Source organism: Notolepis coatsorum, assembly GCF_963971535.1.
Source record: "Notolepis coatsorum genome assembly, chromosome: 11".
In the NCBI taxonomy this organism is placed as follows: domain Eukaryota; kingdom Metazoa; phylum Chordata; class Actinopteri; order Aulopiformes; family Paralepididae; genus Notolepis; species Notolepis coatsorum.
This window is the reverse complement of record NC_140175.1, coordinates 35,964,190-35,979,189: the sequence shown is the minus strand read 5'-3', so window position 1 is coordinate 35,979,189 and position 15,000 is coordinate 35,964,190. Positions and strand designations below refer to the sequence as shown.

General features: G+C 43.4%; 1 protein-coding gene across 1 annotated transcript in view; it reads right to left on the bottom strand.

The window, feature by feature from the left end:
* LOC311237093 (astrotactin-2-like) overlaps positions 1-15,000 on the bottom strand; it is a gene marked incomplete at both ends in the record, with an annotated part of 729,417 nt that overhangs the window by 253,027 nt on the left and 461,390 nt on the right. The window contains 1 exon segment of the mRNA XM_084324899.1: positions 6,615-6,761. Coding sequence (XP_084181025.1) covers positions 6,615-6,761 — 147 coding nt within the window.

The window sequence follows — 15,000 nt, the reverse complement described above, 5'->3', positions numbered from 1 at the left end:
TCAGGGAGAGGCTGTTTTCCTGGCACCATCCCGCCAGGACCTTGACCTCTTCCAGGTAGGCCCTCTCGTCGTTGGCAGAGATCAGGCCCACCACCACTGTGTCGTCAGCAAATTTGACGATTGTATTGCTACTCCGCTGAGCCACACAGTCGTGTGTGTACAGGGAGTAGAGGAGGGGACTCAGAACACAGCCCTGGGGGGCCCCTATGTTGAGGGTGATGGATGAGGAGGTGCAGTTGCCTGCTCTCACCACCTGGGGTCTGCCAGTCAGGAAGTCCAAGACCCACTGGCAGAGGTCATAGCCCAAGCCCAGGTCCCTGAGCTTGGCTATGAGTATGGAGTATGAGTATGAGTATGACTCTCTCCCTCACGCGGATCACACACACACAATGGAGCCGTGCTGCCGCTTGTGATTGGTGGAGGCGGGACCAGGCGATACAACTGATTGACAGCGGAGGCGGCGAATGGAATGGCAGACGGCACTCAGATGCAGAATAACAGCCAGGCAATGAGCCAGGTAGTGAGGGACTCAGGAGAGATACAGTAGAGCGAAAGTCAATTAACGTTGATGTCAAGATGGACAGTGGATGAAAGAGAAAGACCCCCCGCTTAAAAAGTGGAGTGATTGGGGCTATATTTCGCGCTATATCTCCCGGTATGAATTATTTCCCCAGTCCGGCCCTCTCGTGATTCCGTTGTACTTTTACTTCCACTACATTTTGAAGGAAATATTTGACTTTTCCTACTACATGCATCTCAACCCATCAGTTACAAGTTAGTTTGAAGAAAAATATGCTGCGTAGGAAACATGGCACACATTTATGTACTGTAGTATGTGTAGTAGTATGTAGTATGTACTTTCAAATGTGAAGCCTGCCACATTCAAGAGGAAGGAATCAGGGTCCAAATAACTGGACCACATACCACTTTAACATGACCTGTAGAGGTCAAGGGTTGTGAGGGTTGAAATCTCCCAAGCACTGGAATAAGCAAAAATCATGTAGATGGTGTACTTTTACTCAATACCAAATACATCACTACTTTTATTTAGGTAGACATCTGAATGGAGGACTTTTACTTTTGCCAGAGTCTTATTTCATCTGGGTATTTCTACTTGTACTTAAAGATTCAGTGCAATGACAAAATAATCTTGTTTTTCAATCTCTCAAGATTTCTTTCTTTTTTTACAGAAGATGCAGTATGTTGATGTGACATTATCAGGAACTGTGTACTTCTTCCACCACTGCCCAATTTGTATTCCTCTGTGCTGTGGCATGACACATCTTTCATTATTTTCTATTTCATTAATTTGTTGTCCCTTTTACCTTGTTACCTTTCAAGAAGCCCTTGCAGGCCGTCATTGTAAGAATTTGTTCTCTCTTAGCATGCAACGGCCCACATGTGGGCCCTCTAGAGCAGTGTTTCTCAACTGGTGGGTCGCGACCCAAAAGTGGGTCGCGGGGCCATTTTGAGTGGGTCGCGGATGTGTGTGTAAAAAAAAAAAAAAAAAAGGAGTACATTTTTTTTTTTTTTTTTTTTTACTACCTATCTTTGTGAAAGTGGCTTCTCAGCTCTGGTCCAGCTGAAGACAAAGCGGGGGAACAGATTGGACATTGAGCATGACCTCAGAGTTGCTTTGTCTACCATCACCCCAGACTTTGAGACTCTTGTCAGGAGCAAACATCATCCCCAGTTATCCAATTAGTTCCCTGCATGTTAAGCTAAGAAGTCTGCTAAGAAGGATATATTATTTATTATTATTATTTTATTTCATTGTGTTTTTAGCCCTTAGTTGCACTTTTGTTGCAACCCCAGTTATCCCATTAGTTCCCCCAAACGTAGGTATGTTATGTTAACACTTTGGTTGCCTAAGGTTAAATTAATGATATACCATAGATTGCCAGCGCTATTTGTCTATGGAGAAAGTCCCCTTCTTTGCAGGGCTATAACTTTTTAAATTCTATTGCTACATTGCCATTATTAGGGCCCATTCAAAGTCCTATATGTATTGTTCATTGTGTAGCAACGTTAAACATTTTCATTCACATATTCATAGTAAAGTATGGTCTAATGTATATTTTTGATTTGATTTGATATTTTTTATTTTCGTGTCTTACATACAGATGTATGCCCAGCCCATATGGGCTTACAAGACACATAACAATAAGTATATAATAATATACTTTACCAATTACTTAACAAATGACATAGACCAAGATGGCCATAAAAAAAGAAAAATACAAGAAAATACAATAAAACGTAATATAACACAAGCTGTACTCAATGTAAATAAACAGAAAAACAGAAAAACAAGGTGAATTCAAATACAATTATATAGGATACAGTGTGTTTTGTCTCAGGTGCCATGCCTTCTCCAAAAATCCTGCAAAACCGAAGATGTCCTCCACAAAAAAACAACTCAACATACAGCTCTCAGACTGCCAAAACAAATCTGGGTTTGCAATTTGAATTTTTTCAAATAAAGCCCTCCTCAAAGTGGTGTACAAAGGGCAATAAAAAACAAAATGATATTCATCCTCCACCACTCCCAGATCACACAGAACACACAGCCGCTCCTCCTCAGGTTTACCCTGGAATCTACCCACTTCCACAGCCAATGGCAGGGTGCCAGACCTCAACTGGGCACACAGAGACCTCCGTCTTCTCTTTAAGTTTAACATTACATAAGGTTCAGTAAAATACTCATTTTTAATTGCAATATATTTTCTAAGTTTAGGTTTTTTCAAAATCTCCACCTTCCACTTATCCTGATGGATTGTTGATAATTTTGTTTTAATTATGTGAACCTTACACTGCAAATTGTTCATAAAAATCATACTCAAGTCAGTAGAAGAAAAAATCATAGACATCTCTCTTGACCAGGGATGACCGTGTGCTCTGTCCCAATTAAAAATCTTTTTAGTCACCCTGCCATTTGGCAGCTGGACCAGGCGGTTCCATAACCTCACCATTTCACCCTTTTGCTTGACCAAGCAAGAATCCCACCCCATGTCCCCTTCTATAGCCCCTTTTGGTGTGTATTTATGGACTCCTAAAAAGTATCTTATGGCCCGGTTCTGGATCGCATTACATTCAGGAGCATCATCAAAACCCCATACTCCAGCAGCATAAAACAAAACAGAACCCACCATTGAATCAAATAATTGTGTATATGTTGAAAACCCAAGGTCAGTGCACACTTTCATTTTACTCAACACGCCCCCTAGCGCCCTTCCTGCTGACTCAGACATTATTTTCCTTCCTTCTATGAAGCACATGTACTCATTAAAGGTAAAACCAAGATATTTATAAGAATGTGTGTAAATCAGAGGCGTTGGTCCAAATTGAAACTTATGACTACTCTGCTGTTCGTGTTTTTTCCTAAAGTGCATAATCTGTGTTTTTTCACTGTTAATCGCAAGTCTCCATTTCATGCACCAAGAACTCATAATATTCAACATGTTTTGTAAATTTGCTTCGTTTTCTGCAAACAAAACAATATCATCAGCGTACAATAAAATACTTAGGATTATATTATCTATTGGAATACCAAGATTGGCTTGCTTGATTTCTTGCGCCAGGTCATTAACATAAAGGGCGAATAAAGTAGGAGAAAGCACATCTCCCTGTTTTACACCGAATGGTGTGGGGAACCAGCCGGTCCTAACATCATTCAGCTGCAGACAGGCAGATGGGGCCTTATACAGGCTTTTGATAGCCTTATAAAATAGTCCATCAATACCAGAACAGATTAATTTATAGTCCAAAAGCTCTCTATTAATCCAGTCAAAGGCTTTTTTAAAGTCAACAAAACAAACAAATGTATTCTTGCCCTCGTCCAATCTGGCTCTCACCACCGATGATAAAACAAAAACATGATCAATACAAGCTCTCTTAGCCCTAAACCCATAAGTATGTTTTCATCTCTTTCTGCAGCTTTCTCCAGAACGTGATATATAGCCCCAAATGCATTATATTGATGATGAAATACAGTTTGATGGCAATCAGCGCGATATAAAAAATTCCAACTAGACGTACTTCTAGAAGTTACTACACGTCATCTGATGTTGACCGGATGGGCGAGGGGGCGTTTATAATTCCGTGGGCAGCGTTATACCAATCATCTAATGTGGGTCAAATGTTGATAATATCAGTTATTATCGAAGACGGTAACGTTACACGCTGAAACTCACCCCAGTCTCCGCGCGCCGTTGGGCGATCATCGTCGAGTAGAAATTTTATCATTATGGGATATATTATTACCCGGTCCATCTCCAGCTTGTATAATTGTATATACGTCCAAATCATGTTGTTTATCGAGTTATTGGCAATCGATCGCTATGTAGAGTGACGAGCTAGAGTCACGGGACATGTACCGAGTGGCCGGAAGCAATACGGACGTCTAGCAAAACCTCTAGTGCGCTTCCTGTTAAGCGCTTGCGCCGATCGGCCACCAGATGGCGCTCCTGAACCGCCAGAGAGCTCAGTGGGTCCTGCTGGTGGATCTCAGGCCAGCGGAGGGACATTATGAATCCGATCGCAGATTTTTGAAATATTGATATAAAGACGACGTACAGCGTCCCCCGGCAACTTTAGCATGGCCAGCAAAGACGTCTAAAGACGGCTCCCGGCACCCAAAGTGTTAAGCTAAGAAATCTGCTAAGAAGCATATTATTTATTATTATTTTATTTCATTGGGTTTTTAGCCCTAGTTGCACTTTTATTGCAATCCCAGTTATCCCATTAGTTCCCCCAAACTTAGGTCTGTTATGTTAAGCTAAGAAGTCTGCTAAGAAGCATAATTATTTATTATTATTATTTAATTTCATTGGGTTTTTAGCCCTAGTTGCACTTTTGTTGCAACCCCAGTTATCCCATTAGGGGTGACAGTGGCTCAGGAGGTAGAGCAGTCGTCTGGCAATCCGGAGGTTCCCGGTTCGATTCCTGCTCCTCCCAGGCAGCGTGTCGATGTGTCCTTGAGCAAGACACTTAACCCCTAATTGCTCCCGATGAGCAGGTTGGCACCTTGCATGGTTGCCTCCGCCATCGGCTTTGGATAAAAGCGCTATATAAAAAAGCAGCCATTTACCATTAGTTCCCCCAAACTTAGGTCTGTTATGATAAGCTAAGAAATCTGCTAAGAAGCATATTATTTATTATTATTTTATTTCATTGGGGTTTAGCCCTAGTTGCACTTTTGTTGCAAACTCAGTTATCCCATTAGTTCCCCCAAATTTAGATATGTTATGTTAAGCTAAGAAATCTGCTAAGAAGCATATATTATTTATTATTCTTTTATTTCATTGGGTTTTTAGCAATAGTTGCACTTTTGTTGCACTTTTTTGTGTTTATTTCATGTTTTGAAAGATTGCGTATTACTGCAAATATTTTTTTTTACATAAATCATAGTGGTTCAAAATGTTGGGTCGCGACTTAATGACTAAGGAAAATGTTGGGTCCCGAGGCTAGACCAGTTGAGAACCACTGCTCTAGAGGACGATTTGCCCACCGGCACTTTGGCGACATCTAGCGGCTCAGGCGTGCATATGTTTTAATACAATATATGGAAATAATGCCCTAGAGTTACATGCCGATAGGTGAGGCGTGTACACGGCAGACTTTACATTTGTTCAAATACCACTGCGGACTCTCGAGCCTCTACCTCCGTCAATCATTTGGCAATCTCGAAATTATTGGAAAGGGTTTTAAGCAATGAGTAGGGCTTTCCAATGGTACCCCACTTGGGCATGAGCTAATCAGGGATCTACAGTAGGTGAAAAGTCACGAGGCAAAACAGGAAGACAATTATCTGTTAAATGCATTGAAGTCTATGATACAATTGTTTTCTGAGCTCTCTCACCTCTTACCAAAACTCATTTCTGAACGGATTTTTATGAAATCTGGACATGTACTACAAAAGACTTCAGGCTATGGACCCAGGGTGTCTTTTCAGCCATACCAATTTTTTGGAAATACTACTTCTGGACTACTAACTACTACTCAAGTTCAGACCTATGTTACTCTATTGCATTATATTATTAGTAGGGCTGTCAAAATTGATGCTTTAACTTTGGAGATTCATTTGAATTGTTTTTAATTTTTTTATCCACTTTTTCTCCATTTTTCTATATTTCCTCCCATCCCAATTTCGTATCATCCAATTCAACCCTCCCCTGTCACGAACGCTGTTTCTTGCCTCCCACAAGCCGGCTGCAATGTGGACTAAGTCATACATAGCACAAGTCCCCTCCGGTACTTGAGGTAACAGCAGTCGCATCTTTTCAACTGCACAGCTCGATCTCTCAGTGGCGAGGAGTAACGCGTGGGAGGCTCACGCTGCCCCCGGTTTGCAAGAAAGGTATGCAGTCCTCAAAAACGAAAACTAAAATCGCCACTTTTGGGGGCGCCTGTGACCTGCCTGGTTAAATAAAGGTTAATAACATTTTTTTTTTTTATAAAATAAAAAGAGAGTCGGAGTAGAAAACAAAACAGTATGAGGAGGAAGAAAGAATAACTACTAATAAAGGGGCAGGTAATGAAGAACAACATTTTTATTTTAAATACATTTTTTTATTTAAATTAAAATAATTAGCAGGGAGATCGGGGAGGCTTACCATCGGCCACAAAGTGCTCTGGCACGTGTAGAGTGACCTTCACGGTGAGAGGGCAGGGGGTCTGCGTGGCGTACACCACTGCCAGGACACACGTGCTGATGGTGATGAGCGTCAGAGTGGCCTTGTTCAGAGGGCTGTGTGGGTGGCCTGCAGAGAGGAGGATGGGAGGAGAGAGAAATAGTTTAAAACAGCATTTGGACAGGATCTATGCCAAGAACGATAAGAATAAGACTCCATCATCCTATTCAACCGGTGTGCCCTGGAGGTCAGAGCAGGTGTGATTTGAGATCTTGCTCAAATGCGAAACAAAATATTGAAATGTAATGAAATCACAGCGTATTGGTATATTACTGTTATTCAGTCTAAGTACATTTTCCTCCCTGGCCCGCAGCTGCTCGTATTTCCTCTCGTCAGATCACTCTTTACGTGACACGTGTGTATGGAGGGACAATTCAATTTTTTGTATCCACTTTTTCTCCTCATTTTCTATTTTTCTCCCATCCCAATTTCGTATTGCCAATTCTCCCCTCCACTGTCTTGAACGTTGCTAGACTATGCCCCCCACTGGTCGGTTGTAGTGAGGATAGAAGCCTTGCATCACGTGTCCCCTCCGGTACATGAGGAGGCAGCCTGTCACATATTTTCACCAGACAGCGCAGACTCTCATTGGCGAGGTGTAACTCATGGGAGGCTCACGCTGCCCCCGATACTTTCTGTCTCTGCTGTGCAGGCGTCACCCAACCGACCTGTAGGAGTCGCTGTCCACAACGTCCAATCCCCACCCATCGACTTTCCACCCGCTGACTCTGCCAAATGAGCCAGTACGATGGCCGGCCCAAGTCGAAGGCAATGCTGAGACTGGGATTCGATACCGGAGTCTCTTGCATTGGTGACGAGCGCAATCTCTGCTACACCACCCAGCCGCCTCGGGAGAGGGACAATTTAAAAGAAAAGCCAAATCACTTTGTCAACCCCTCTGTTCACCAAAACCCCATCTGCTATTATGAAAGAAAAAAAACAGAAAAAAAAATTGCTATTTTCAGAGTGTGCTAATGGTTGCTAGGGAGCATATGGTGCTCCAAAAACACACCTGCAAGTGAAACAAGAGGAAGAAAGCACTTTTCTTTTTTAATTGAGGAACTAATGTGACTGTTCTGTGCTGAGGGAGAGTCAGGAAGACAGGGATGATGATGATGATGATGATGATGATGATGATGATGATGATGATGATGATGATGATGCTGCTGCTGCTGCTGCTGCTGCTGCTGCTGATGATGATGATGATGATGATGATGATGGTGGTGATGATGATGATGATGGTGGTGGTGATGATGATGATGATGATGATGATGATGGTGATGATGATGATGATGATGATGATGATGATGGTGATGATGATGATGATGATGATGATGATGATGATGATGATGATGATGATGACAATGACGATGATGATTGCAATGATGGATAGTTGCAGGCATGTGTTCTGACTATGAGTGTAGGTGGGGGGTGAAGTCGTGCAGGGCCTCTGGGTTCTCTATCTAGATATCTATCTCTCTCCCTATCTCTCAATCTCTCTATCTAATTATTTATCTCTCTATCTAGCAGAACACTCCAATCACCTGGTTGGAAAGACAGTAATGAACCAGCATACGCCCACACTTGGTATTTGTGTGTGTGTGTGTGTGTGTGTGTGTGTGTGTGTGTGTGTGTGTGTGTGTGTGTGTGTGTGTGTGTGTGTGTGTGTGTGTGTGTGTGTGTGTGTGTGTGTGTGTGTGTGTGTGTGTGTGTGTGTGTGTGTGTGTGTGTGTGTGTGTGTGTGTGTGTGTGTGTGTGTGTGTGTGTGTGTGTGTGTGTGTGCCTCCGTACATGCATGCAAATGCAACGGAGAGTTGGAGGGAAAAGCTATGTGAGGACACATGAGAGACACATGAGATATGTATAGAGAGGTAGAGAGACACGCGAGGGAGGTAGAGACACACATGATGGAGGTAAAGAGAGGTAGAGAGACACACGAGGGAGGTAGAGACACACATGATGGAGGTAAAGAGAGGTAGAGAGACACGCGAGGGAGGTAGAGACACACATGATGGAGGTAAAGAGAGGTAGAGAGACACGCAAGGGAGGTAGAGACACACATGATGGAGGTAAAGAGAGGTAGAGAGACACATGAGGGAGGTAGAGATAGGCAGATACTGTAGACACATGGGGGAGGTAGATAGAGGTAGATACTGTAGATACATGAGTGAGGTAGATATACACATGAGGGAGGTAGAGATAGGTAGATAGATACATGAGTGAGTTAGAGAGATGTATAGGGACACATGCGGGATATGTAGAGAGACACATGGATGTAGAGAGATGCATGAGGGAGGTATATAGAGCTATAGGGACACGTGATGGAGGTAGATATATGTATAGGGACACATGAGGGAGATATATACTGTAGGTAGAGAGACACATGAGGGAGATATATACTGTAGGTATAGATACTCATGAGGGAGATATAGAGATGCATGAGGGAGGTAGAGAGAGGTATATGGACTCATGAGGGAGATATAGAGGTATCGACCCATGAGGGAGATATAGAGACGCATGAGCAGACCCGGCGCCATGGGCGGGCTTTAGGGGGCCTGGCCCGCCCACTGAGTCAGCTGTGCCCGCCCTGGCGAGATGACTAACCTCGTTCCCAGTTTTATCTCCTCCGTGAGATAAAGCCTGGTAAAGAACTCCGTATGGGGCTGCGGCACTGCAGATATACCCTACTCAAAGAATTACGAAATGACCCGCCCTACTCTGCCTGTGATTGGTTTACACTGATTCCTAGTTTCCTACTACCCAGTCGGAGCTCTGCTACTACCTAGCCAATGTAACGTACTAGCCAATCACAGGCAGAGTAGTGTGTACTGTACTCATACCGGCGTCGCCATCTTTGAAAAGTTAGCGTAGCTAAATATAATTGATAATTATGGACATCAGACTCTTTTTTTTTTTAAGTATGACAGCTGGGTCGGAGAATCGTGAGAAAACGGGAAGCGCAGGAGGATGTGCCAGTTCGGGCCACAGCAGCACTGTCACTGATCTGATAATCTGAATAATAACACGACTACAAGCAGTGCCACTCCCCCTAGTAGCGTGGGCTCTGATGTCAACAACAACACTGCTAGCATTCATGCTAGGAGCAGCTACGGGCCATTGCAGGCTACTACAGCGCCAAGAGATCTTGGTACTGAGAAGCCCAACAACAGAATAAAGCAAGACATTTCCTACACGCCTTTTCTCTGGGAAAAAAAATATCATTCTGCAGTGCACTCTGCAGCTCCTGGTATGGAAGATTTGACTGGCTGGAATACTCAATTCAGGCAGATGCTGCATTCTGCTTCCCATGCAGGTACAGTACTGTATATCTGTATGTATGTCATAAATGTCATGATTAATTGAAAATGGGGGACCCTGATGTAAACAAGACAAAAGTATTTCTCTGGTCTGCATCCCCTTAACAAATGTGTGTATTGAGCCGTACTGTATTGTACCCATTCTGCAATCTGTTAATAAAGTTTTCAATCAATCAGGATGTTTCAGCACATACAGTAGGTGTGTAGAGAGCATCTTGACTGGAAACATCACTGCCTGGTATGGAAACAGCACGGCACAGGACAAGAAGGCCCTACAGAGAGTGGTGCGCTCAGCCGAGCGTAACACGGGTGTTGCACTGCCTCCCCTGCAGGTTCTATACAACAAGAGGTGCAAATCCAGAGCCTGCAGAATAATGAAAGACCCCCACCACCCCAATAACAGCCTGTTCCAGCTGCTGAGGTCAGGCAGACGCATGCGAACCCCAGCTACTAGGACAGAGAGGCTTAGGCTCAGCTTCTTCCCCCAGGCCATCAGAGCCTTGAACAATGAACATTGAGTGCCACAGAACACTGAACTATCCACACACAAGCACACATGAGCACACACACGACACGCACGCTGTGCACGCTCACACACTAGCAGCCACTTTAACACTTTAACATGAGCGGGCACACACTCATGCCGCACACACCCACTTATGGCCAAAAGGAAAGGCCACTTTAAATTAGTATAACAGTAACAGTGTATTGCACTACCAAAGCTACCTAGCATGTCCTATATGCTAGGTAAATAACTATGTACAGATACCGAGATGTCACACCATGTTACCTGTTACCTGTTTATTGCACAATGTTGTTTTTATTGGATTCTATTATATGTTGTACCACTGTATTGCACATTGTTGCGGGCAAGACCACCCGCATTTCATTGTATACTTGTATGCCGTGACAAATAAAACTCTTGACTTGACTAGTCTCAGCAGCACATACAGTAGGTGTTTAGTCTCAGCAGCACATACAGTAGGTGTTTAGTCTCAGCAGCACATACAGTAGGTGTTGAGTTTCAGCAGCACATACAGTAGGTGTTTAGTTTCAGCAGCACATACAGTAGGTGTTTAGTGTTTCATCAACAAATGAGAGGCAGAACACACAGTGAATGTATCCATTTTGTTTATTGCACTTTCTTTGCTGAAAAATAAATGCTACGTTGGCTAAATGGCTCACGCGAGGTATTTATAGATGGTGGATTGTTGTTTTTTAGCAGGAAGTGTATTGGCAGGTTCAACTTTTCCGAAAATGGCCTTCATGTTTGAACTACATCGCCACCTACTGCTTTGGCATTGTACTACATGTATATACATCACTGTGCTCAGGAGGCAAAACGATATCTAACTTGCCTGCCATTACGTAGCGTTTTGAAAAACGAAACTGAAACCGAAAACTGGCCCTAGTGTAACCGCAGCCTGAGTGCCAAAATATATGACACCAAACTGGGCTGTGTGTGTTTATTCAGAACGTCACCCTTTCACACCAGCTGCTCTCGTATGGAGGTTTACAATGGTAGTTATAAACAGCAGCCTGCTAGCAGCCAAACACTCACCAGCCGGAACAGTGCCAGTAACTTATTGTCAGTTAACATTAGGTCGTGTTCCAATCAACAAGAAGAGCAACAGAACATGTGGATTAATTTTGATTACCAATCCGCTTTATTGGTAAGGCTTGGATAGACTTTTTACAGGCAGCACCAAGGAAAATGCTACAAGGTAGGGATGGGTATCGTTAGGATTTTATCGATATCGCTGCCCCCATCGATACTGCTTATGGATACTCTTTAACCAGTTTTGTTGATAAGATTTTTTGTAATCGTTTGCTTAGAAATGACGTGATGGGGCCCATTTGTACAGACCAGATTATTATAACAGATAAGAGTGTGACTATAATATAGCTTACATGTGATGTAGTGACCCTGTGTCCACCAGTCACTTAAGCAATAATACATGAGTATGTCATGAATATTGTGATGGACCCGCAGGCACGAGAGCGCAGCTCGAGTGCCGTAGGCACCACATCCGTGGCAATATTCATGACATACCACAGGCTTCCGAGTGTATTATTGCTTTTATACAGCAGGTTGCATCGGGAAAAATATATCACAAATAATGCATGTTCAGAACTAACTGTTAACTAACTATGTATAATGGTTATTATTATTAATACCTTTGATACTTTTGTGAGCTGCAGCATTCAATTCTCTTTCTGACACTTCTAGTCTCAATTTGAAGCCGGGTCTAAATTAATTATTTTTGCTGTTACCACGGGTGCAGTTTTGTTTTTCTTTTCATTGTCGTGTGCAATCAGAAGTCACATTGGTGCTGAGCAAAACTTAGGAAACGCAGCAGCAAGACTATCGCCGTTATCTCTCCCCAGCTGATTTAGCTTGATGTACAACCTATTAGCTCTACTTAGGTAGCTCTCTCCCATCTCTGTCTTTCTCTCTTCTCTCACTATCTCTCTCTTTCTCTCTCAACACAATACAAATACATCTACCAGACACCCGCACAACATAGGCTTCACCATAATTTAACACTATGCATTGCTGGTACATAATGTTAGCCAATGTTTCTGAGAACAACATTGCTCCTTTCTTCCCAATTACACAATATAGCTATATATATCTATCTATCTATCTATCTATCTATCTATCTATCTATCTATCTATCTATCTATCTATCTATCTATCTATCTATCTATCTATCTATCTATCTATCTATCTATCTATCTATCTATCTATCTATCTATCTATCTATATATATATATATATATATATATCTGAACTAGAACTGTCTAGAACTGAACTAGAACTGTCCGTGCATGCTTTTATTTCCTCTAGGCTTGACTATTGCAACTCACTTTTCACCTGTCTCAACAAATCATCCACAGACAAACTACAAATGGTCCAAAATGCTGCAGCCAGGCTACTCACAAGGTCAACAAAATCATGTCACATCACTCCCATTCTGGTATCCCTGCACTGGCTCCCGGTACACTATAGAATTCACTTCAAAGTCCTCACTTTCACTTTCAGAGCACTCCACGGTCAGGCCCCTATCTACATCACTGAACTCATCCATCCCTACACCAACACCCGCTCACTCAGATCTGCCGATCAGCACCTCCTGGTGGTCCCCAGGTCCAGGCTGAAAACAAGGGGTGATCGAGCCTTCGAGGTGACAGCACCAATGATCTGGAACGCTCTCCCCCTGGACCTGCGAACTGCCCCCTCTGAAAACTCTTTTAAAAAACAACTAAAAACACATTTGTTCAGACAGGCCTTTGGTCATACATTTGGTCATAGGTTGGCACTAGAGTGAGATCTCTAGATGAAATTATTCTAAAACATTTTGAATGCCAAGATAGTTTATTATTAGATTAGATTAGATTCAAATGTATTGTCACTATACAGCACAAGTACAGTACAACAAAAAAGGTTTGGTGTCCAACCAGAGTGCAAATGTACTAGTACTGATTAATACAATCATATATAGAAGGGGTATATGCAGATTCAATGTTGATGTCCTTGGTTTCCACAAAGTCACCAAGTTTGGAGATGAGTTTGGAGGGGATGATGGTGTTGAATGCTGAGCTGAAGTCGATTCTCACAGCATTCTCACATGAGTATTGCTCTCATCCAGGTGGGAGAGGGCGGAATGTAGCGCTGAGGAGATTAGCGTCCTCCATGCTCCTGTTCTCACGGTAGGAAAATTGGTGTCTGTCCAGTGAGGGTGAAAGGCCATATTTGAGGTGAGCCAGGACCAGCCTCGCGGAGCACTTCATGATAATGGGGGTGAGTGCAACAGTGTGGAAGTCATTGAGGCTTGTGGCAGAGGCGTGGTTTGGCACTGGCACAATTGTTTTTAAAGCAAGCTGGGACAACTGTCTGGGCTAGTGACAGGTTGAAGATGCTCAGTGCAGTTCCTGAGCACATGGCTGGGGATGCCATCAGGGCCAGCCGCCTTACATGCACTAGTCCTGCTCAGTGCAGTACACATGTCAGTGGAAGAGAGAGTGAGGGGTTGGAGGTAAGCAGGGGGAGCAGTATTGGTGGGTTCCTCCTGGTTGTCCCTGTCAAAGCGGGCATAGGACTCGCCTACCACCGCGGAATGACTCGCATACCACCACAGAGACTCTGGGATCGAATCCAGCTGTCAGCGGTACCTCCGGCTTGGTCAGTCGTCCCTACTAACACAATTGGCAGTGTTAGCGGGTGGGAAGCAGGTTGGGGTATGTGTCCTGGTCGTTGTAAACTGCGACTCCTACTCCCTGTTCAGCAGGGAGGGGGTCTGGGGGAAATAGCGTGAACCTCTGCACGCATTACGTTCCCCCAGTGAAACTCCTCGCTGTCAGGTGAAAAGAAGCGGCTGGTGACTCCACATGTATCGGAGGAGGCATGTGGTAGTTCTACAGCCTCCTCAGGCCGACAGTGGGGCAATGCACGCAACGACCAGGAAGGGAATTGGCATAACGACTAAATTGGGATGGGTGAAAAATACAGAAAGCCCAAAAAAAATAGAATCCTTTTTTCTTTCTTTTTTTTTAACTGGGCATAAAAGTTATTGAGCTCATCACGGGGGGAGGGGTCAGTAGTTGGGGGAGAGTTGTTGGTGGGTTTATAGTCTGTGATGGCCTGGATGCCTTGCCACATGTGATTAACCTCTTAACTTGCACTGGGTCCTATAGGACCCGTTTTGCACTTGCACGCATGTCACACCATTGCTCAAATCACACACAAATGAAACATAGTAGCATGTCTGATGATGGTTATTTTCTGCTTTCGTATGTATTGACTAATACATCCATTAATTTACAATGCAGCAATTATTATTCTAGTTAACCCTTTCACCACCACACTACAGCAGGTTAACCCTTTACTATCACACTACAGACCGTCTGTAGTGTAATAGTAAAGGGTTAACAGTCTGTAGTCTGGTAGTGAAAGGGTTAACCTGCTGTCATGTGGCAGTGAACGGGTT